The following is a 25,176-nucleotide window of genomic DNA, read 5'->3' as shown; positions in this document are numbered from 1 at the left end:
ATCTTGTACATATTTTCCACTTATTTCTTTGTCCCCATCAGATTTAAGCTGTTAAACAAACAGAAAGACTTTGCTCATGTAAAGTGCCAGAGTGACAGCACTAGAAAACAAAACCTCTCAATCAGCAGTAAAATGTGAAGCACAGACCACGGCAATCAAGCCTCCCAGAGCATCTTGCAAATGTATCTCAGCTAGAACTTGCATTTCTGCCCTGGATAAGTAAGAAATCAGTTTGGTCTCCAAATTTATCCAATCCTGAGCTTCTTCTGGTAGCCACCAAATGATGGCAATTGTGAAAGTAGTTATTACTACATGGATACCTGCCCACTGGGAACTACAGACACCATCATATCATGGAAGGCATCAAAATGTGAAAGGTCCTAAGCTAGAGCGCTAATTCAGGTAGCTCACCTCAAGCCAAAACCTTCCTACTCACTACAACTTGACCAGCTCAGCTCTCTCCTGCCATTTTCCAGTTCTGATTTACCGCATGCTCTACCCTTTTGCAGCCAAAACACAGTTTACCAAATCCTTCAGTTCTTTGTTACAGATGAGCTTTGTATCCTTTATCTTTCAGTTCCACAAAGGAAAATGCAGCAGCGAGGGCTGCACTAGAAAGGTCTGGGAGCTGTACTGAGCTTATCTCATATACGTCAATAGGCAAGATTCAAAAGGGACCTGTCAGGAAAGGAAAACCGAAATGTGATTTGAAAGGAGAAAGAAGAGTGCGTAGGAAAGAGTACAGCAATGTGTGAGGACAGAAGAAGCTGTGCAGGGCTGAGGAAATGGACACTGAACAGCAAGGGAAGAGAAATAATATGATGTATTAGTGACAGAACCACAATGACACATTGGAGAAATAGCAATGTGAATAAAGATTAAGGCTAGGATGAGAAAAGATTAATGGTGTGAAGAGACAAAACCAGAAACTTTAACCTTCAGAAAGAAGACAAAGGATGAGGTAACATGAGAATACACCACAATACTGGGAAGAGACTTTAACTGGGAACATTCCAGAGGGAAAACTGGAAAAGACAGAAGAGGAAACTACACTGTACTGGACATGGCTATGAAGGTAACTGTGTGCACTCAAAAGTGGGGTTACTCACTGTGGAGGATTCCCTGTTTCTCTTCCTGAGTACAGGCCCCTCAGCACACCTGGGCAGCTCCTCCCTGCAATTGAGAAAATTTGGGTAGCCCTGTCCCCTTCTCTAAGATATCACATCCTACTCTATAATAAAGTCAGTGTAAGTGCCAAGTATTACCACATAAGTTTGCCAATAATGTGAAGGAAACATTAAAGCTACACAAACACCAGAATTCACCCTATTCTGGTGAGGGAGAGGAGTTTGTGCTGAGGAAGCTGCACTACACTGGTTGCGGAAACAATGGCCAGGTGTATGGGTAAGGAAGATCATTTTTATCAAGCAACAATGAAGCCAACAAGCAGGAGGCATAAACACTACTATGGAAATTTTAATCAAACCCACAAGGCAGATTTCAAATACCACAGTATGAAGTGAACACATTCAGGGAATAATGACAAACTGAAATGCAGAGCATGTTAGGCAGGCTGAAAGCGCTGAAGCAAACAATTGCCCATTGTGGGGACTTGTTTTACACTGAGCATGTAGCGTAGGCACCAGTTCATACACCCCATGAATTTAATTCTGTTCACCTAACCCTTTAAAGCCTTTAAAGCCTGTTATTTAAAGAACTGTTCATACCCTAACTGAAAAGCATTAATTCTCCAATTCAAACATTGCTTAAGTTGAAAATCCAGTTATTGTTTGCCTGATTAAGTTTCTTTTATCAGAATGAAGATTAATTTAGCAGAGACCCTTAGCAAGGATGCTCTTTTCTGCCCCTCCCACCAATGATATTGCCCATTCCCCTCTCCCAGTTTTAACCTAGCCATTTATCACAGTAACAAAATTAAAATAATTACTTGAAAAAAAAATTTAATGATAATCTCATTTTCTTCCCCCATTTATGGAAAACAGCATCAGAGTATTATTTAAGAGTGTGAGCTAATGAATACACTGAACTGACTATTGCATTTGTGTCTCTTGCCTCTGTATTTCACCATTAACACTACTAAAGGCTCACAAATACTTCCTACATTTCTAGGTCTTTTTAAAATAATATTAGAAATTCAAATTGAATGACTAGCTGTGCCTTAAGGCAAATAAAAAACTAAAATGCAGCAGCATAGTTAAGTCCTAGACTTCTTGGTCAGAAAAAGTGACACACAACAGGGAAGAAAGCTTTCATCTGTTTTAAATATCTTTCTCTTTCCTCCCACTCCATCCACCAACGCTCGTATTGTATATGGGCAGTGACTAATAATGATGAAATTAAAACCTGCCAAAGTACTGTCAGGAAGAGTATGATTGTTTTGATACATTTCGCTAAGAAGGACAATGGCAGAAGAATGGTTTGCACTGACTGCAACCTCTACCAGAGAGGATCAAATATGCTCTATTTATTCCTGCCATTCAACCACAGCCTTAAAAAGGGACAGATGCTAAATAACTGGGACAAATAATTTGATACCCACCCGGACAATCTGGAAGAGAACAGAAGCATTTGGCACACTGAACACATTCTTGATGTCCATTCAAACCCTGGGTAATGGCTCAAAGAGAAGAAGACTCACATTCCACCAAGCAGAATGGAAATCAAAACTCCCAGCAAATAGTAGTAGTGTGACAAAATGTTATGTTTGTATCACCTACATGTGTCAACCCACAATCATTCAATAATTACACAGATGCCACAAACACATAAATTCCCAGCTTCACTGGAAAAGTCATGTTGGTTATAGGGGACAAGAAGAAATCCACATTCCTTTACTCACCATGGCATCTATCATCTTTTGTGCATCGACAATTGCTCAAAAAAATTAGTTGTCACAATGGGGAAAAAACATTTTCCTGTGAACTGTTAACAAGAAAATTCTAGAGCAGAGTCAAGACTCACAGCTTTGCCTAAGAGAGAAATCCAGGATGCTCATCTTGCTTACAAAATCAGAAGAGCATCCCTACACAATCGATGGAATTACAAGTTTATGTACACAACTGCTTGTGACTGCCTGAAGCAGATCTCCTCAATCGTTTGCATTTCATCCACTAGAGGGAACACAAGCAGAGGGACAGCGTGAAAAACTGCAAACTTAAAAGGCCTTCTTACCACCCATAAAGATTTCTTCAGAAAGGGGGAGCTTCACCAGAGAAGCAGCCAATACTCCTGCAGCTATAAGTTATGCTGACAGAAGACAACTCTTCTAAACAAGAACCAAGTGTGGCTGCATACAGTGCTGTGTTCCAAAAGCAGCAGGCAGATCAGTCTAGGGGGTTTGTAGATGCTGAGAGTGAGACCAGCCACAGCCTCTTCCACTTTCTGGCAGATGCCTGCAGGCAGCTGAAGGTCAGGTAGCTGACAAAACTCGAGATCATTTTACCATAACTGCTTGTCAAACTATAGACTCACAAAATGAAGCAACCTCTTTAGAATATTATTGAAATAATTCTTGAGGAGAAAGAGGAATGGTACAGTTATTGCCAGTGCTCCCACTCAACAGCTAAAACAGAAGCCAGACTGAACTACACAACAGACAATCTTTACTGCCCAAGGACAGCAGGGTGTTTCTTCTCCTAGGCAGAAAATATATGGCATTTTCTAGCCACCCATTACTAAATTAATGAATTAAAAGATGGAGTCCCAAACACAGTAAAAGAGCAGCATGGAAAAAATCCAGCATTGTGCTTTCCAGCCACTTGTGTGAGGTTAACAGGACTGACATCTATTGTGAGAAATGTCCTGCTTGAATCTTTTGTATTCATTTTTGATTAACGACTTTAGTGATTGGGGAATTATCAGAAGCCTGGTAAAAGTTCAAAGCCCTTTGTGTGAATAAAGATGGGTAAATGGCTAGGCGAGGAGGGCAGGGTAGGGTGCAGAGTGGAGGAAGACAGGGAGAACATAGAGATGGATGAAGAGGAGAAAGGAAGAAGATTGAGAGGAGGAAGGGTACATGATATACGAAAAAGGGGCATATAACAAGGAAGAGGGATGAAATTATGAAGGTAAAATGCATTATAACCTATTTTAACATAAGTTCTCAAATAGATATTCATGGCCCTCTTGCTGATGGTGATTAAGAGAAATGTAAAGAGTCGTTTCCAAGTACTAAAATATTAAAAGAAGCTGAAAAAGAAGTAATAATTCTCCTGGCAGGACTTTTGTCTTTGACAAGTTGCAGTTACAGTAAGGAAGCTATAAAATCTGAGTGGAGGAAGGTGCATTTCATATGACGTGTCTCAAGGTATGCTCCATACTGCAAATTTGTTTCTGTAATCCATGCATCACCACTCTAAGAAAAGTCAAGCAAAGAACATAATAAAGGTATAATATGAACAAGAAAGCACCACATAGAAATACCTAACCTGCTGAAATACATAATGTTTTAACATCAGGTAAGCGCATGCTTGCTAATCCATGCTTTTTTACACCCAAAAAGGATATTTACCAAGGCCTATTTCAAAAAGTTAAAAGCACTTCAAAGTTCATTTAGAATGAACTACAGAAAACAACCAGGAGAGTGTTTTCTGCAAGGGAATTTCTACTATAGACTTTGTTTGCAAGTTTGTTTGAAACCACCTAGATTTGCTAAACTTGTTAGTGTGAGGCTTCTTCTGAGATGTCTGGACCCTTTATTTATTTATTTATTTATTGTTCATTTATTTCTTTGCTTGTTTTTAGTGTCATATTTCAAAGTGATAGCACTAATGCTTTGGAAATTCCTGATAAACTGTACACTTGACATTTTGAATTCAAATCATAGAATTTTCAGGGTTGGAAGGGACCAACCCCCCTGCCATGGGCAGGGACACCTCCCACCAGATCAGGTTGCTCAGAGCCCTGTCCAGCCTGGACTTAAAAACTTTCAGGGATGGGGCTTCCACCTCTCTGGGCAACCTGTGCCAGTGTCTCACAACCCTCATGGTGAAGAACTTCTTCCTAACATCTAACCTGAATCTGCCCTCCTCTGGTTCGAATCCATTCCCCTGTGTCCTATCACTACCTGGCATCCTAAAAAGTCCCTCACCTTTCTCATAGGCTCCCCTCAGATGCTGGGATGCTACAATAAGGTCTCCTCGGAGCCTTCTCCTCTCCAGACTAAATAACCTCAACTCTCTGTCTGTCTTCATAGGAGAGACGCTCCACTCCTCTGATCATCCTCGTGGCCCTTCTCTGGACATGCTCCAGCACATCCCTGTCTTTCTTGTAATAGGGGCTACAGAACTGGATGCAGTACTCCAGGTGGGGTCTCACGAGAGCAGAGTAGAGGGAGAGAATCTCCTCTCAAACTCCAAGAGATTGGATTATAAATCAGTTAAAATTAAGCATACAATTGTGTTACTCCATTAAAAGACATAAGCTCTATCAGCAACAGCATCTTGCCATTGCTAGTGGCCTTACACATCACACCAGAAAACATAGGGCAAAGCTTTCAACCCGAAACAACTGACTTATAACAACTTACTGATTTGGTCTGACATACTGAAACAAAAAGAAACCTTTGTATTTCTCTCCTCACTAATGAAATCAGCCTAACCGAACAATGAGGAACGATCACTGAAAGGCTCTGTCAGCACAGATCCATAAACACCTTGGTGACTGCAAGAGGATGAACCCAGTGAGCATAGAGAATCCTATCAAATTTCTGTAAGATCACAAGCAAGGATACATACTCTAGTGAGCAGGATGTCAAACTTGCTGCACTGGTATGGGTTCCATTATTGGCAGCAAGATTATTAGTGATGACTTCAGTTCAAGCAACAGAGCATTCAGATTCTCAGAATGACTGCTCAGTTCTGACTCTGCAGTCCAGCCTCCAGACTTCTGCTTAGCCGAGCAAGCCATACCTCTTCCTGCTTTCTATCATAATACACTAATTGCCTCTAACTCTGCCTAGCCTTTCTCTGCTGTCCTTTCAAAGTGATACCCCTCATCTTTTTAGGTGCTGCAATACCACTCACTTTCATATCTCCCACCTTTCCTCATGTCTACCAAAATACCTTTTGTCCCTTGTCCTTAACATGGTACATTCCTGTGCACTCTTATCTTCTGAAACAGCACATCCATGCAGATGCAGTTTATTGCCATGGGTTCCCCAGAACCCACACAGGCACCACCTAGGTGGTCAGAATACTGTAGCTCTTAGGTGCTGACAGGACAAATTGTATTGTCAACTTCCTGTGGCTTGTAAACCACATTCTCTGCCTATTTAGTTTAGATCAGAAGTCTCAATTTCTGTATCAGTGCATCTAGATGAAAAACATGGGACAAAGCTGTTTAGAACTATGAATCATTATTCCACAACAGGTGCCAGAAGTAAAACACAGCTCTGCCACTCAAAACCATAGCTGAAATCTGCACTCATTTGATGCTCACACAGGCCATGATCCTGAAACGCCTCTTATTCATGTAGGATTAAAAATTCCCCTTTGTCACCTACTTCTGTAAAAAATGAAAAGAGTCCATGCGTAGGTGACTGGAACTAATGGAGTTAAATTAATATCAGTGCCCTGTCTGCTGCCTCTATATTACAGGTAACAGAGGAAAGAACTAGCACTAGTGTGAATACATTCATCACCACTAAGCAAGCCATAAAAAAAAATACTACCAAGGACCAAACCCCAAACATATTCACCTCCATAAATGCTGTCTTCTCCACTGGAAGCTGGTCCATCTTTTTTTTTATTCAGACGCCATAAAGTTTACTGTATAACTTACATTTCAGCACAGTAAAATATAAAAAAATCTTAAGATTGAAATGTCCCAGTAAAATCAAGAGAGAGAATAACTATGTGTTTGTTTTAGAAGCCTTCATGACTTAATTTCCTCAGGCAAATGTAATGTGTAAGGGTTACTTTTAATGTGAGAAATAAAATTCCTACTGGCTACTCTCTGAATTTACCATATCTAATAGGAGGTGACAGTTATGCCCGTTTTCTTGCTGCTGCTTTACTATCAGAGCTTATCTTGTTAGACATTGTCCCAAAGATACAATCCTAAGATTACCAAAAGGCAAAAAAGAAAAAAAGAAAAAAAGAAGAAAAGAAGAAAAGAAAAAAAGAAAAAAAAAAAAGGAAGAAGGAGGGGGAAAAAAGGAAAGCAGAATACAAACAACATATTTTTAACTATTCACTCTACCTAAATATTTTTAGGTAATTAGCTTCAGCCATTTTAAGTATTTCGTCCAGGTAAAATTCACACACTAAAAGGGTAAGCCAAGTTCTGTGCTGCAACTAACACTGACTCCACTGATGTACCATGAATATATTTAACCAGCCAAAAAGCACGTCTATCCATGTTACTAAAATATGGTTAATGACAGCAAACACAAAAATAAAGCTGCAAACATTATATTTCCATTTCAATTCTGTCAGATAGATGGCATGAAACTACCTCATGAGATATACAGCACATTTTGATGCTTAGGTGAAAAGCCAGTGTAAGACACACTCATCCTCTTAACTGCACAGGGAAATGTATATATAAACCTCACAGCTCAGTTGTTTGCTTTGTTCCTTACTCACTTCCTTTGAATTAATAAGCAAGCAGAAATGCAGAAAAATACTTAGAATCTTTCTTATAAATTTGATCCCAGAAAGAAACACCAGAATGTGTCTAATGCATGGAAAAACCTGAAAAAAAAAATTCTGAGAGCTTTAAAGCAAGAAATAAAGTTGTAAAAACTCAAGTCCCTTGTAATCAGACACAACAAAAAGCCACTTTCAGTTCTTTAAGTCTACATATTCAAGTACTGAAGGAAAAATGCAAAAATGAAATCTCCACAAAATGAAAAATTACTAAAGCTTTAGGTTTGGGGGGATGTTGATTGCTTGTTTGTTTTAAATAGGGGAGTTACTTCTTCTTGTCAGTACAAACAACACAAACCAAGAGTCCTTGGGCATTATGCAGTTTTTTCCTTCCAAAGCTCGCACAATTATTTCACATCAGTTTCCATTAGTCTGAATCATGACATCATTATGTACAGAAGACAGTTCACTGGCACAATCCAGACCTACTGCTTAAATTGCTGAGAGCAGATATGATAAGCTGTTTTTTTGAACTAAAGAAATGCAGTCTTCTCATAGCACGTGTAAAGAGAGAATTCTTTTGTTAGCTGTCAGTGGGATTTTGCTATCTCTGTTAAATATATAATGGTAAGTGTCATAACAAAGATCAGCCATCGTGTTATGGCATTTATCTTCATGAGTGAAGAGAGGAAGGGCTACTGTGATTTATTCCATCTCTCCTCATGAGATGATTAATGTCACAAGAGATTAGTCTTCAGTACTGACTTGTACACAGAACAAAATACAGGGCTGAAGTGGGATGCTAGGCAGTTTTAATTGCCACAAATTTGGAAGACCACATTACGTACAGATGGCACAGTTGACAATTACTCATCCAAGATTTTCAAAAATAGAAGAATATTTTGCAGTTCACTAGCTCATATCCATTTTGTGTCATTTATTTGTTCAGTCCTTCTGATCAGTCTTTCTACATAGTCCTTTTCCTGTCCACCCACATTTTTCCTGTTAAATACACCAGTTATTGCAGAACTGAAGTCCATATTGGTGGTTTATAGTGATACTTTAAAGGTTTGAAACATCTAACAACTATTACTAAGAAATATTTGTCACAATAAAGGCAGGTTAGAAAAAACATGTAATGGCTTTGTACCTGTGCGTGATTTAATATAGAAATACATAAATAAAGAATAGAACGAGCAACTTTCCTCAAGTTTTGAGAAAAGATACATGCTCACTTCTTCCTAGGAACCTTGTAAAATAATCTGACCACCCTAAATTTAAGTTAGTAACCTTTCAAAAACCTATTACTTTGGAGAAATGCACACAGAATATCTTTTTTACATGCTCCCCACTCCTTCTTATGAAAGAAAATACTTCAGACAATACTATAGTGAAAAAAACAAGCCATGATAAGCACACATTCTGTTAAAGAGGGAAGAATTATTTTCCAGAGTATGAATTCTTGGTGTTTTCTTAAATTCTTGTTTTCTGGATACTGCTAAATTATGCCAAGCTAGGTAAACTTTTAATCCTTGATATAAAACTTTTTTTTCCATTAAAAACAGCAGTTACTTACTTACCACTGGTTTATATCACTGGTTTTTATTATTATATTTAATAATGTGTTATATCACACATTATTAAAGAGCTCTCATCACAAAAAGTGTCTCATTATCTTTATGTAGGCTAGAGTATTGACCTAAACAATTTTATCAGGCTGTAAATCACATTCATATATAATGTCATCAAAAACTGGGACCACCCCCTGACAGTGAGAGAGCCAGGTAACAGGGCAACATTATGGCTGGGAAGAAGTATCATGAAAGCTAAGGACATTTCTTATTGATGGTAAAAGGATAGGAGAGAAAAATCAATGTGTCTTCATCAGCACAACTGCCTACCATCTGGATGTTGATTTCCCTTAGAGATTTAAACCAGTAAGAGCAATCACTTGGCACACGTAAACACACTGAATGGGACCTCCAGCCTATAATGAAGCAACCTGAACTGAGACTGTAAAACTGGAGTTCATAACGAAACAAAATGCTGGTGGTTAAACAAAGACTTTGTAATCAGGTCTCAGACCAAAATACAGAACACATCTTCCCCCAGGGAAGGAAAATCTGAAAATGTTCAGGATAATCTGCAATTGTGAAGGCTCCAAACTCTTAACCCTGCTTGAAGGCATTATTTCAAGCTACAAGATTGGCTGACACCTCCAAGTCAAGCTGGACACGTGCTCTGACCAGGTTACAGTGAGAAATGGCCATCAGCAATGCACATCATGCAACTACCCTCACAGAACTACAGAATCACAACCAAGTAATTTGTCAACAGAGAGGAATCAGAGGAAATTACAAAGGATTATAAATACAAAGACTTGTCATAAAGTTAGGCCTCTTGTTCAAGACGAACTTATTTTTTAGGGTTCTTAATATCGTAGCATTTTTCTTATCCTAAAACCCCTCTCTATATATTGAACAGATTCAACTGTTACCTGTACTGTTACTATAAACCCAAGAAAAGCAAACCCAGAGAAAATAAAATATGCCTGCTATACAGTATAGTCAGTCACAGATTTTATTCTCTTTCTTTGAACACCAACATACATACATGTGAAGATCAGAGTTTTCCCAAAGTCACATCTCAGCAAATGTAGCAATAAAAACTGTCAGCTCCTACTGAAAAATAAAACAAATGTCTATGGGTTTTAGGCACATCATTTTAGATTGAACATTCTAGCAGTTGATAATAATACAAGCTTTAGCTATATTTTCATTTCCCTCCAAAAAATAGCTAGCAATATGTGAACAGAAAATTGGAAACTGTTTTATGGAAAAGTTACACTGCCTCATCTTTGGTTTCCAGTGTAACTACTGACCTCGTACTGTGCCTTTGAAACAATGAGAATTAGTAATAAGATTAGCCTTACAGTTCAAATTCAGGAATGTAATCTTCCTTTAACTGTGCCAGACAACCTCATCCAAACCCATAAAATTATACTTGGGAGATTAACATGCCATGTCCTCTGAAGTTAAAACAAAAATACACCAAGATTTCCAGAATTACAAGAAAACTACTACATACTTTAGCATTGTGTTAGACAGACTTTTGGGCATGGGAGATGCTAGGAGATTTGTTTGGTTGGGCTTTTTGCTGCTCTAGAAATAATCTGGGGAAGATAATTTGAAACCAGTTATGAAAATTTCAATAGGAGACCTTACTACAAAATGGATGAGAGAATATTTCAGAAGACAAATTGGTCAAATATTTAAAAGGGATTACTTAGATTTTCAACAATACACCTTTGGCAGAGATAGCCCATAGTGGAATTTGTTCTAAAAATAAACAGAATGTAAAAAAAACAAAACAGGGTAACTCATTTCCAACACAAAGGAACTGTCTTTTACAGAGGAGAAATGACAGATTTTTTTTTTCATCTTATTGTTTTATTGTGAACCTTACATTCTCAAAGTCTGAGAAAAATCCAAACTCTCAATTTTGAGATTTGGAGTCTTGCATGGTTATCTAACTAAGTGAAATGGTAACAAACTAATTAAACACAGGAAATACGCTTTTATCCTGGAATTCAGAAGGGGTATATTTTCCTCATTTCTTTCATTGCCAGTCAGATTATTTTTTTTCCTCCCATCAGTATATTTGCTATTCTGCTTCTCACTGGTACACGAACACGTCCATTTCTTGTTCACTGCTTCCCAGTGCAGCACTACCATTTTTCTCCCAAGGATTACATCATTATCACCCAGGCACACACTGTGTGACATGCCAACAGATGTAAACCCAATTTCATTCTCTTCCACTAATCCCACAAAATGTATGCGAGTACTACAAGTAATAAGCCTCATAACTATTATTATGTATGTATGCAGCACTTAAAACCTCAATTTTTCAGAACATTCATCCTCAGAATGCTTTCCTCAGATCCCTTCCATTTTCCTCCACACCCATATTTTTCTATAAAATTAACTCAAACTTTTAACAACACTTTAAGTAACGCATGAAGCTTCTTGCCGTAACAGCTCTAAGATTGCTGATAGCAACAAACAGGTGCAGTGACTTTAATTAAAAAAACAAAAAACGAAAACCAAGCAACTCTCATTGTCTTAGCAGAATTTGCATTTCCCAACAACCTTGCCTATATAGCAACATCAGTTATCTAGACAGCCACTTTTGTAGATCTGGCTCAGAATAAAGACAAAAGCATTCTTTTACTTCACTTAACATTACTTGAAATAGCTTTAAACATTTGCCTACAGCTCAGACACCAATATAATAAGATAGCTAATGAAAAGTACAGTACAAAACTGAATCTGATCTCATTAAGGACAGTTAAAACAGATTTTCTTTTTGCTGTTCTCTTTTAATTTAATGAAAGTGTTGAAGATTTCAAGATTTAAAGTAAGATGCAAACATTTTAGTAATGTGTAAAACAGTCTATATTCAAGCAAAGCAGGTAATCCTACAAATGGGTGGAGACAGAATAATGGAATTATTATGCAAAATAATTCCATTTTTTGCAATGGAATTATTTCATTAGAAATTGATCTACATAAAATTCTGAACAACTTATTCCCTGAAGAAAAAGAAAAAACCCAACAAACCCCAATATTTAGGCAAAACTTAGTTGACAGATTAAAGTATCTTAGATATTTTTCAGTTCATGTTTTTTTTCCTAAACCAATTAAAAGATGGTAAGTTAATCCTCTTCTGATCTAACTTCCAAAATCCATACAAAATATTCTTGATCAACTGCTTTGACTCTCTATTAATCCATTTTTTTTTCTAGTTTCACATCTTGTATTGAAGTTTTCAATCTGTAGTTAACAGATCGGTTGAAAGACTTTTTTTTTTTTATGCATGAAACAATAATTCAAATGATTGCTTAAATGCTGATTTTATCCTTAAGGCTTTTTCATTCTGCCCACTCCTCTTGCATTGTATCCTGCACCCCCAAGTCAATAAAGCATCTGTTTGTTCACTTCTCCCATGTTTATGATCTCCCTCACTAGAAAACTCCCCAGACAGCCCTGTATGAGTTCTGTAGTCTCCTCTTCAAGTGCTGCTGCTGCTGTGGGCCTGGGGGCTGAATAAACAACCCACAGCAGTTATAGTCAGCATCAAACATTTACTGTGAGGGACTGATTGTAGAACAAGAACTAAGAAGTTCCCGTGGAGGTAATTAGTAAATAGAACAATCGTCAGCAAGGCATGTATACAGCATGCAAGAACTTGTACAGCCAGACTGATTAAAATCTCCAAATTTACCTCGTGAATCCACAGACCTCTAGTTTTTAAGTGTTTCTTAGAACTCTGAATAAGAGCATGTTTTAAGATCACAACCACTAAGTGGGGCTCACAGTTGCTGGAAGAGTGTATGACAAAGAGCATGAAAGATCCTTTTACATAAGGTAACTGGTGTCCAAGCTAGCTATTCCATTTTCATTCAGTATTGACGCTTTGGGGGCTGATACTACACTCTACTCTCTAGAAACTACAGTATTCACAAAAAGACTTCTACTAAGGAGAAGCATCAGCCCAAGGCAAAAACATAGAGCTGGTTATAACTGACAAGTTCCACTCAGATGCATAGCTCTCATTCCAAAAGCAACAGGAGAAACTAGCAAGCTGAACACTGATGGGAGGAACAGCATTTTAGCATGAAGAATTTGATTTATGAGGTGAAACAACCACATAACAGGACTAACCCAAGAGCTTAGAACAGTGTCCATATCTTGTTACTGCTAACAGTCTACCTAGAGAAGTCTACCTACTTGTCACACGGACAAGACAAGGGGCAATGGGCACAAGTTGCTCCTGGGGAGATTCTGCTTGAATACAAGAGGTAAAATTTTCACTATAAGGACAATCAGACACTGGAATTCTTCCCAGGGGAAGTGTTGGATTCCCTCACTTTGGAAATTTTAAGTCTCAACTCAACAGGGTGCTGAGACATCTCATATAAACAATAACATTAGAAGGGTTGGATCAGATGATCCTTGAGGTCCCTTCCAACCTGACTCTCTATGATCCCAAAGGATGCTGGGGCTTGTTATGGGCAGATCAAATGTCCCAGACATGTAAAGATTTTTCAGTTATTCTCTCAGTCAGACTTACAGGGCTGTGACCCAATATATATACAAGATATGGGCTGCTAAGTCAGGAATTCAAGGAATCACATCAAAAGGTGCAATCCTTATTCTGTCCTCCCATCAAATACTTCCTACTGGATTACTTGGAAAAAAGCAATCAAGATATTGCCCAGGAGGCCACTGTTGTGCTGTGATCTATATTCTAGATCTCCAGCTGCACGTATGTATCGGGCAGAGTGAAGTAAATCATTACAAGACTCTTCACCATTATTTTCAAGTATCAGTAGCCTTACAAAGACAACTTATGTCTATACCAATGCTTTGCCTTTCTCTTCTACAATCTAGTCTGATGGACCCAATCCAAGTTATTCCACTTTTTTTTTTTTCCAAGATAGAAGATGAATGCTTGCAAGATGTCTCAAAAACCTGCATCACAAATGAAGCTTATGAAATAGATTAGTATGCATTAAGCACTACTGCTTTAAGTGCAAGCCTACTGCAGCATGGTTATATCAAACTGCCAAAAAAATCGAGTCTAAGTTGAAAAAACTCTTGAAAAAGCAGAGAATGTGAATCAGCACCAGTAAATGGATACAAAATCTGTACAAGAAAATGCATATTTTTTATCTAGTCATTGTCAGGAAAAAAAAAAAAAAAAAGAGGTAATGATGCATTTCAATTCTAAATCATGCCCTTCAGACAAAATTTCATAGTAATTTTATTCTCCTAGTTCTCCTGGTTTTTAAGTAGGATGTGAAATTACACAGATTCTGACAAAGGCCAGAGAATTCCTGTCTCTTAGGGTAATGAAAGTTACCAAGTGATTTTATCAATTCCACAAAATAAAAACAAATGTGGGGCATGTGATTTATTTTCAAGTCTAAACATACAAGGTGATCTTGAGGCCCTTTCTGACTTCATCTTCTATGATTATCAGTTCTGTAATTACCAAAGCAGTGCTCGAATTAAGATGCTTTTGCCACTCTAAACACTGAATTCCAGAGAAATTCTCATTGGTCTTACCTATCTAGAATTTCAAAATGGCAGAAACACCAAATGAGATTAAAGAAGCTGGTGGGATAAGAGTGTCATAATTTTGAGACAGATGCCTGATCTTGCTCCAAAAGAATGACAGAAGGTTATGTCCAGTTTTCTCCTATTAATCCCTGCTAGGAAATACTGGCAGACAAGCATAGTGACATAGTGTATCCCATGATTCTCTAAAACAGCAATGCCAACAGATATCCCAGAAGCTCATGTATAACTGCAAATTTTGAGACATAAAAAAGAATGAATATTTATCGAAAACCAGACATCAAAAAATGTATTGAATGTGGATGTGGAATTTATTCAGTTAAAATGGATGAAGTGAAAGAAAACTAATAAAAAAATTAATGAAGGATGAAGTTAAGTACTTTGGCAATACAACGATTGTGGTAGAGCCTCATTTTATACAAAGAGGGTTCAAGACACAAAGGCAAGAAATCATATGAGACAAGAAGATTGATTGTGATTTATTAAACTCCAGATATTTCACAAGGCATCTCACCAACTGTAGTAAACCACAGTAACCCCACAGTTAGATAGGTTGTCCAGGCTGCTAAGAGTCAGCTCAAACTGAGTAAAACTTTGTTTCAAATGGTTGATGTATACTTTGGTTACGGCTCTTTCATCAAGTTATACAGGAAGCTAACCAGGATAAAGAAATATAAAGCCAGACTAGAATGATTGCTTCATAAAATTTCTGATTCTGCCTATATTTAACCAAGATCGAAACAAGAAAGAGAGAGAACAGCTTCAACATTAGGTTCTCCAGACAAAATAATTTACTAACTCAAGACATTTGCCTGTCAAGGAACAGTTCTGCAGTTCAAGAAATGTTATCTGTAAACCAGATTATGTTCTATGGGATAAAACTATCAGCCACAGGATAATGATCTTCAGAGTTGAGTCTCTACAAGCAGTGAAGAGTTTCTCACCACCGCAGCTTCAACTAGAGCAATCTATTTATACAGGAGGACAGGTTTTAAAACGGAGTATGTAATGTGTGCCTTTTAAAGAAATTACTTTCTGATCCTCCAAAACTGTGAGCACAAATCTAGGACATGATCTGGAATGTCTTCTACAAAGAGTTATAGTCCAATCTTCTTAATGATTCTGTGAATGCTCCCAATGATTCCAGAACACCAGACTGTGGTTGCTGATCCTGGCATATGTTTTCAGAAACTAAATTCTGTGCTACACTACTCATAGACTCATAGAATGGTTTGGATTGGAAGGGACCTTAATGATCATCAAGGTCCAACCCCCTTGCAGGGCAGGGACACCTCCCACTAAATAAGGTTGCACAGGCCCTCATCCAGCCTGGCCTTAAACACCTCCAGGGATAGGGGCATCAACAACCTCCCTAGGTAACGAAACAAGTCTCCTCAGACATCTGAGGTACAGGATACCACATCAGTTTTGGAACCTGCGATGTAATAGTTGGATCCCACATGTTAAAAACTTCATCTTGAAGTTCCTCTGATACTGAGGAAAGCTACATGTCAAGGTCCACTCAGAATTTGCCCTGCTGATCTAATGCCATTAAAGAGAGATGAACTCTTAACATTCCAAGGATGAAAAGATCAGGACACTCCTGGTTTTCTGTTCCAATGTCAGAAAGATCAGAGCTTGCTTAGACCAAAATGAATGGTGCTACTCTAGATCCCTCCAACCCCTATCCCATGCAGTGCCCAACCCCTGTAAGTGCACTGACACCAAACAAGCTCTACAAAGAAGGCATCCACATGGCTGTGTCGATACTCGTGATGTCTGTGATAAAGCACTATACACATAAATGGATTTATTTAGGTAGTGGTCTGCATAAGGTATGATCTTCAGTGAGATGCAAGTCAGAAGACACCTCTCTACCCTTTTTACATTCCCAGCCAGTACATTTCCTCCTAAGAAACCAACTCCAGCAACAGGAAACTAGCAGGACTTCACAAAGACAGAGCAGCCTCAGAGGGCCAGTACATCAATAGTTTTATTTATTTGGAGTGCGTGAATGTGATTCAAAGCAGGTAAGCAGTTAATAGGCCACCCATGGCCAACCTGTCATCCTTGAGCAGCATTGGGACTTACAACCTGAACAGGATGAGCAAATAGGCTGAACCAGCATGTTCTTCTTAGAGCTGTCTCTATTCAAGGTTGTTCTTCGGCCTTTGCACTGGAAGCTGACTGTTCCAGAGTGAAGGCTAAGATACATGATTCCTTCAGTCTCTAAGTTCTCCAAGAGGAGCATTTGGTCAGTTTCAAATGGAACTCATGAAATCATAACAAAATCATTTCCACTGATTACATCTTCTCTCAGGTCTTGATAGCAGAAAAGAAGACCACTATTAAGTTATTGCTATTCACAGGGAATGCCAAGATCATCATCATCATCACCCCCAGGAAAAGGGAAAACGTTTTGAAGCGTACAGCATTTTAAAAAATCCTCTTACTCCAAAGCCAAGAGGTCAAGTTTAGCAAGTGATCCTCCACAACTATAATGTGCTGGTCACAGTATAAAGACCAAAGAAAGTTTACAGCAGGAAGTACAGGGAGCTTGGCTGTGCACCTTGAGGACGGTATGCTACTTGATCCAGATTAGGATGCTGCAATGACACAGTTTGAACCAGGGTGCTGAGGAACTGACTGAGCTAGGAAATCCAAAGCAACCTAGCTGTGAAGGGTGGGTAAGGGTTTTCTTGGATGTGGGTAGTGGAATCTATTTAACTGCTTCCACATGCAAGTGACCAAACCTTGTTTGTGAGAAACTTCTCAGCTGCTGGAAGAAAACAGATCAGATATTTCAACAGAAACATGGAGCATGACAGGATTGGTTCTACTACAGAGAAAGGTAAGTCAGGTGCCACTGGAAGCATTCACTATAACACTGAGCATCATACCTTAAGCCACTGAGAATGCTGTCATATTGTTGAGAAATGCTCATATTTAGGTTCTTGTAATGATTTTCTCCTCTATTACCCTGCTTTGATAGAAGTAAGGTTACATTACTGAGAACAGTTCCCATTCCTCAGTTGTGTTCCTGCCTTCCTCCCAAAGGTCTGTGGTGACCAGGGTTCAAAAATTCTGTCTCAAGATAAAAGTTAGAATCTTGTTCCTCTCATTCTGCCCTAGAACAATGCAAAAAGTGAACTAATTTAGATTAAATCTATTTTATTTGCAGATCACAGTTCAAAATTAAAAAAAAACATTAAAACATGTTAATTGCTGTATTATTTCATATTAACAAAATAAAATATTGTGATTTAAATCACAACCATAGAAGGCAAAAAAAAAGTAGTGTAGGCTCAACCTTGTCTAACAAGTGCAAAAATTACTTTGAATGAAACAAATTGGAGGAAACCCTAGAGGAAGCCAAAATGAAATATAGCTCTTCAAAGCAGCATTGATTGTGGATCAAAGAGAAAGGCCATCAAAACTTCCCAAGCCACAATGTTTCTGCATGTCTGAAAAAGAATTAACTCAGAACAAATATGGAAATAATAGCAGGTCTCTGCTGAACCAACAACAAAGAAAACCTTAATACTGTAAAGCATTTACGTTGAATCTCTCATTTTTAGAGATGCGCAAAGCTCCCTTCACACTATGTTTTAAAATGTTATTTATAGTAACAAAAGCAAAACCTTAAGATAAAAGTCAAAGGGATTATCATCAGTGGTCTACCATCACTGTAGTCTTTAATTTTTTCTTTTATTTGTGGTCTTCAAATATGAAGATGTAATGCAAAAATACTTCCATACCACTATACAGTATGTTTCAAGTACACTATCTTAGCAGACCAGACACAGCAACAATCAGCTTCTGAACAGCCAGACACATTAAACAGTAACATGCAAGCTAACAGTTCCAATGGGCTTTTGTTGCTTTTCATGAGGTTTAGTTTGTTTGGTTTTTTTCACCATCGATTTCCTTAATTAATTAGTGTAATTTTCTTAAAGTTTACAGGACTAAGAGAACAACTCCTAATTAAGAGCTGGATCCTGTCATCCTGTCAAGGGACTAGTGCAAGAAACTTAAGAATTAAGGTATGAATATTACTCACCCAATGTGCCCACATCACCTAAGCCATAAGGACTCTCTGTAGCACTATAAAGCAGATAGTCTTCAGTAACACAAGAAAACCTTTGTTGCAGAAGGAAATTTGGCAAAGAAAAAGCAAAAATACTGTAGAGGAGACTCAACACATGAATAATCAAACAAGCACTACTGTTCTCATTCTTGAGATTTTCTTCTGCTCTATTGTCAGCCAGTGATAGAGACTTGATTCATCTGTATTTCAAAACACCACTTACAGGAAAGAGAAGAGGTCAATAATAAGGGCAAGCTATTAATAAAATAGCCTTTTTAAAATGTTAAAATAAACTATCACCCCTCATAAGCAGATGCTCTATGCTTCATACATATGCCGAGCTCTGCATTCCTGAGGCAAGCAGCCTCCACTCATTTTGTTGAGGCCTCTTTAACTGTTCTGTATCACAAATGAGAAAGGATTGTATCTGGCAGTCAAATAATAAAAGTTTGACCACTGCTTAAAACTGTTATCAGATCTTGTGTGGCAGAGTATCCTTGGACATAGTTTGTTCTTGGAATCTTTCATTTTTACTTCTTTTATGGCAGTGAATTATTAAGAGAATTCACTATTTTGGGGCTTGTCAGCAACTCCTTGTGAGTCATTGTGAGTTCACGAACAGCTGAAACTAAATAGATTCAAGTTTTTTCAGCTGAAAGAAAACACTTAAAACTGATTAAATTATTCAAGTGTTTAACCTTTCTATGCAATTTTTATGAGTTCCATGTATGACCACAAACCAACAATATAGTTTCATCAAATGAGGATCAACTGATCTGGGACTGAGGAAAGACAGCATGTTTCTTCTCCTTCACTTAAATGTTTTCTTTTGTTCTCATTCTTTCAAGTGTCTATCAGGCACAAAAAGCAGAAAACTGGTGAGGAGATAATGCCCAGGTAGTACATAAGCATTGCTATAGACCGCTGCAAAGTACAAAGTGAGTTGACATATTGGGTCTACATCAAAGATATGCCCTTTGGCAGGTTGTAAAGACAGGTTGCAATTTTCTCCATAACAATGCATGTTCTACAAAATGGGTTCTGTAACATGAACTGTTAGTGGTATGCCACCATTCCACTGATCCTGCACATGCGTTCATTTCCCAGGAATGCTTGTAAGCTGGGCTATGCCTTGCCCTAAGATAAGCAGACTTGCATGAGGAAAAAAGCAGCGTGTTGCAGACAGAAAGCTTCAACTCTCTGCAGAAGATTCTTCCACAAAATGCAAGTTCCAACACAGGGCATGCCAGCAGCTCCCGTTTCACTGACCGTATCACATACGCAGTATCTGCAGCAAGGGCTGAATATAATGGGAGCCCCCTTCCTGCTTATGTTATAAAAATTAAGGGGACAGCTTGAAAAAACACTGCATTGCAGGAATTTAAGTCCTCCAGCATCCTTTAATCAAATAGCAAGAAACAGCATATGCAACACTGACTGTCAGTTTGGAGCCTCACCACTTACTACTTGCACATTACGATGTATTTTAAGATTGTCATGTAATACATTATTCTAAAGTACTTCTACTACTTTCACTGTGAAAGTGGGAAATGGAGAGCTGTGTAATGATTTCAGGCTTGCGTCCAGCTTTTGTACTCCTTTTTATCCGTAACTATTACATGGTGCATTACGAGTTTCAATATAGATTGAATACAGAGACATGACCATATCCGTTTCTCCCATAATTACTCTGAGAGAAATAGTATTAGAAAGTGAATGAGGCAAAAGTATAGCCACAGAAGGAAGATGATTTTATAACTATGAAACAGAACTACTATTGAGATGCTGTTGGTACTGTAACTGCCTCTCCCACAGATTTCCTGCACAGCTTAGGCTAAAGTACTTAATCTTTCCATGCCTCAACTCTGCATGGGTAAAGCAGAGGTCAAAATACTTAACTTCATAGGCATGTTATAAGTATAGAAACATTTGTGTTTGAGAAGCTACTGGGTGTTGCCAATAATAGCTATGTACAATTGAAACACAAAGGAAAAATATTTTAGCACTAAATTTGAAAGGTGTATAGAAGATTAAGTATGGCCCCTTACATCAAACAAAGGAAAAAAAAAAAATCAGCAGCCTCTAGTAAGTGAAATCAAAGTATTTGGGAAACTAGCATGCAAGTATATCATTACATCATTTAAAGTCCAGATTGTAATACAAAGATGTGCACAACAGAGTGAAAAAGCAATGCCAGCAATGTCACCTCTGTCATTTCACACTTCTTAGCACTTCACTTTGAAAGCCCAATATTGTTGTAATGTAAGGGCTTTTGCAGAAATGTTAACACATAAATATCCATATATTTGCTTTATGTATTAATTCAGCCTCCTGTTCCTGAAAATAATTCAGCAGCCTACAATTTTACAACATATTGATTTAGGCAACTCATGAGTCAGTTTTTGTGAGTAGGTATCAATCACTTCATTGTTTACTTGTCGTTGGAAAGAAATTGATTTAATCAACCTTGCAGTAATACATTATTGATGTATCCCAAGAAAACGCAATCATAATGAACCATCAGGGTCCTAACATAAAACACTTTAAGGAGCGGCAATTTTGGCTTCAGTGTTTCATTGTGATTTGCAGACACAAGTAACTATACTAGTAAAGCCCAGCAAAAGAGCAGCACTATGTATCATTCACTTTATATAGACTTGGGACAAGTTCTCCCAGTTCTCTGGCAACCCCAGAAGGCTAGACAAAAACACACTGTGGACCTTGTCTATCTTCGCCACGTATATGGCAGTGTATCATTTTTTACTCGATTTTTGCAAACTGTGACCTTGAGTATCTCCACTATTTACATACAGCAATGTATAATTTTCACTCCGTTTTAGCAAATCATGACCCTTCTGGGGGGGAGTATGGAGTGATATGACATCATGAAAATAAAAGTCTTAGCCCTTCTCCTCGCACTGGCTCAGCCTTTGTTCTCCAGAGGCTTTAAACTTTTCCATATATTGGACCACACAGGAATAGTAATTTTACTTGATACTCAATAGAATTCCTTTATCTGCGTTCGTCAAACCGAATACAGCTTGTAGGGGCAATGGCAGCAGCAACTTGAAAAAGTTACATTAGCACTTTATGTATTTTATAGACTTTTGAATACATGTTGCTAGTTGAAAAGCATGGACAAACAAATATTACAGCAACACCCACTGCCAAAACTCATTTGGCAAAGCTCTTTTTACTGCAGTTAAACTTTTATTACATTCATGAGAAATGAGAGTACAGTAGCAACACTGTATCACAACATCTTCACTGAAGCCACATTGTTACAAAATGTTACAGGATGCACAATAAACCGTATCAGAATTTAGCACTGAGCAAACATAATACCTCGGAACAGCTTACAGAGACATCTATAGGTAGTGTCTGCCTCATACTTTGGAATTATTTATGTAGGAGAGGCTGAACTTCTGTAGGAATTCATACAACAAGGTGAGAACATTTTTACAAGAAACGTGCTTCACAACTAAACAAGTAATAGCAATGATACCAAGCGCATTACCAGACACAGACACACCATTAGCACAGACACATTACTTAAGCAATTAAGTCTGTATCAGAGATGGATAAAAGAGAAAGTTGGTTTAGATATAAAAAGCAATATAACCCGCAGCCGGTCTTTCTAGCTTTGTCATCTTTCTATACACCTAACTGGAGCTGAATCAGACCCAGCTTCGCAGAATACACATATACAAACACATACAACCGCCCCTACATGTTGTATTGAGCTTAACTGTTTGTTGTAAAATTCCTAGAATGTCGAGAGCCCCGTACATGCTCCGAAACTGAAAAAAAGCCCCATAAACAATGTGCTCTATTGCACTTAGCAGACAATAATACAGAATCAGGAAAACAGATACAGTACGGTAAGGGAGACAGTTTCCTAATGAAGTGGTAATGGACTAGCTCGCCAGAGCCACGGAGTCTTTCCAGAAGTGGGTTTGATTGCCCTGGATATTTCCCTGCTTAGTGGGGGAAGCAGAGAGGGTGAAGGGAAATCTCAGGACAGAGTTTTCCCTAACGTCCTCGCCCCTCACTCCAGCGCACTAAAGGGACGAAAAAGCAATTATCGGATATTTCACTTTTCTCTAAAATGAAAAGAAGGTATTTTCTTGGAATATCTGGACGCACGATCTTGCAGAGATAGAAACAAACCCTAAGTTATTCACAGACACACATGCAAAAGAAGAATAGGCATTTTCTCACACATACACCGAAGACGGGATGTAGCTATTTCTCCACTCCAGGAGGGGACGGGAGGAGAGGGCTGCCCGTACCGCCACTCTCGGAACGGGCCGCCCCGGCACCGCCGGGGGTGAAGCCACCCCCTCACCAACACCAACACCCCACCCCCCCCAAATACACAAGGGCACGCCCGAGCTCTCCTCACGCTGGGGGTACCCCGGCCTCTCCCGTCACACCCCAAGTGGCACACTCACAAGCTCCCTCGCACCCTCCCTCCTTACAACCCTCTCGCACACGCTGGCACCCTTCCTCCCTCTATCTCACACTCACACACACACTCTCACACTCGCTCCTTCATGCACACCCGTGCTCTCTCTCACTCTCAGAGTCCCTCACACAGAGCCCCTCAAACACCCTCTCCTTCAGCCTCTCTCTCTCTCTCACACACATACACATTCATTCACTCACTCACACACACACACACTCACTCACTCTCACTCACTCACAGACACACACACACTCGTCCTTTCTTTCTCTCCCCCTTCCTCCCTCCCTCTCTCTCTCCGTCTCTCACACGCACGCTCGCCCCAACGGCCCCAACCGCCGGCAACAAAGCGGCGGGCAACGCGCCGGGCTGGCGGCGGCGGCGGGACGCGCAGACACAGGCGCACGTAGGGACACACACGGCACAGACACGCACACACACACAATGCTGCCGCGGCACCTACCAGGCGGGCAGCCTCGGCCCAGGTGCGGTCCTTCTTCTTCCTCTTGTCTTTCATGTTTGCATTTCATTGAGGTGGTTCTGGGGGGAGGGGAGGGTGGGCGGACCGGGAGGGGGGCGGGGGTGGGGGGGGCCCGGAGGGGTTCCGTACGGACAATGATACGGTGACACCGAGCTCTGGAGCCCCCGGGGCGGGAGGGGCGGGGGAGGAGGAGAAGGAGAAGAAGGAGGAGAAGAAGGAGGAGGAGGAGGAGGGGAGAGGGGGCCGGGCCGGCTCGGCTCCCGGCAGCGGCGGCGGCACAGCTGACAGCTTGAGGGATGCTCCGCTACGCTCACAACAATGCACTATGACGTCACGGGGGGGAATGGCGCCCGCACCAAACATCCCCGCGGCGGCAGCGGCGGCGGCGGCGGCGGCGGCCGCCCTCGCGAGGAGGCCGCCCGAGAGCGCTCCCGCCGCCAAGCCTCGCGAGAGCCGCCGCGGCGCCGCCGCTCTCCCCGCGGGCTGGGGGCGGTGGGGAGGGGAGCGGAGCCCCGGTGAGGGGGGGGAGGGGGGGTGGAGAGGGCGGCCGGACTACAACTCCCGTGGTGCAGCGCGGCGGGCGGGGCGTCTCCCCGGGGACGGGGCGCTGCCGGGGCGGGGGCGGTGGCCGCGGCCGCTCGGGTCAGCGGTGTCGCTTCTGACTGTGGGCGCCGTCGGTACCGTTGTTGCCCCGTGTTCCCCCCAGCCCCCTACTTCCCCCGCCCCGGTCGCCCGCAGGCCGCTGCTCTCGTCGTTTAAGGCCGAAAGCGCGTTCGGTATAGCCCAACCGAAAATAGTGCCCAGCCCTTCCCCCGGCGTGCCAAGCTCCCCGTGGGACTCGTACTTACGGATGGGGCAGCCCGCTGGCTCGGCGGGCGGGGACCGGGTGCTGAGCGCCGCGGTGAGGGGACTGCTGCTGGGCGGCTGTCGCGCCCGTCCGCCGCGGCGGATCCCGCCTGTCCCCTCCGCGCTTCGTTTCGCCCGGCGTGCCGAAATCTGACAAAGCAAACCCCAGGCTAAGAGATGCCAGCTCGGAGGGATCCCGCCGTAGCGTCTCAACTCCTTTTCTTGTCGGAACAGGAAAGAACATCTTCTCGTTCCAGTGGAAACAAAGGAGTTGATGTGCTGGGCTCGTAAAACTGCTGGAAGATGTTTTCTTTTATTGGATGACCTAGGATTAAGATACCCACGGAATGCGAAGCGAAGGACTTAGCACACCTTTCCCGAGTTACGGGATACTGCGGTGTGCGGTTTCTCCGCTGTTTCCTCCCCTCCCCCAAATATGAAAGTATATTTGGAATACTATTGGAATTTATTCGGAGTTTGTTGTTCAGACTGAAACGAGTTAGAAATTATTCAGGCTTTTGTGTGGCCATCTGTTCAATCCC

The 25,176-nt window shown here is 40.4% G+C and overlaps 1 protein-coding gene across 1 annotated transcript in view; it reads right to left on the bottom strand.

Moving 5' to 3' along the window:
- The window catches only part of ASXL3 (ASXL transcriptional regulator 3), a 129,649-nt gene extending 105,785 nt beyond the window's left edge, over positions 1–23,864 (bottom strand). The window contains exon 1 of the mRNA XM_030445427.1: positions 23,771–23,864. Coding sequence (XP_030301287.1) covers positions 23,771–23,824 — 54 coding nt within the window. The 5' untranslated portion in view covers positions 23,825–23,864. The remainder of the gene's footprint in view (positions 1–23,770) is intronic.
- Between the last annotated feature and the right edge of the window lie 1,312 nt (positions 23,865–25,176).

Source organism: Calypte anna, chromosome 2 (assembly GCF_003957555.1).
Source record: "Calypte anna isolate BGI_N300 chromosome 2, bCalAnn1_v1.p, whole genome shotgun sequence".
NCBI classification, from domain to species: Eukaryota; Metazoa; Chordata; class Aves; order Apodiformes; family Trochilidae; genus Calypte; species Calypte anna.
Note: the sequence above shows the minus strand (reverse complement) of the source record. Positions and strands in the feature narration are given on the sequence as shown.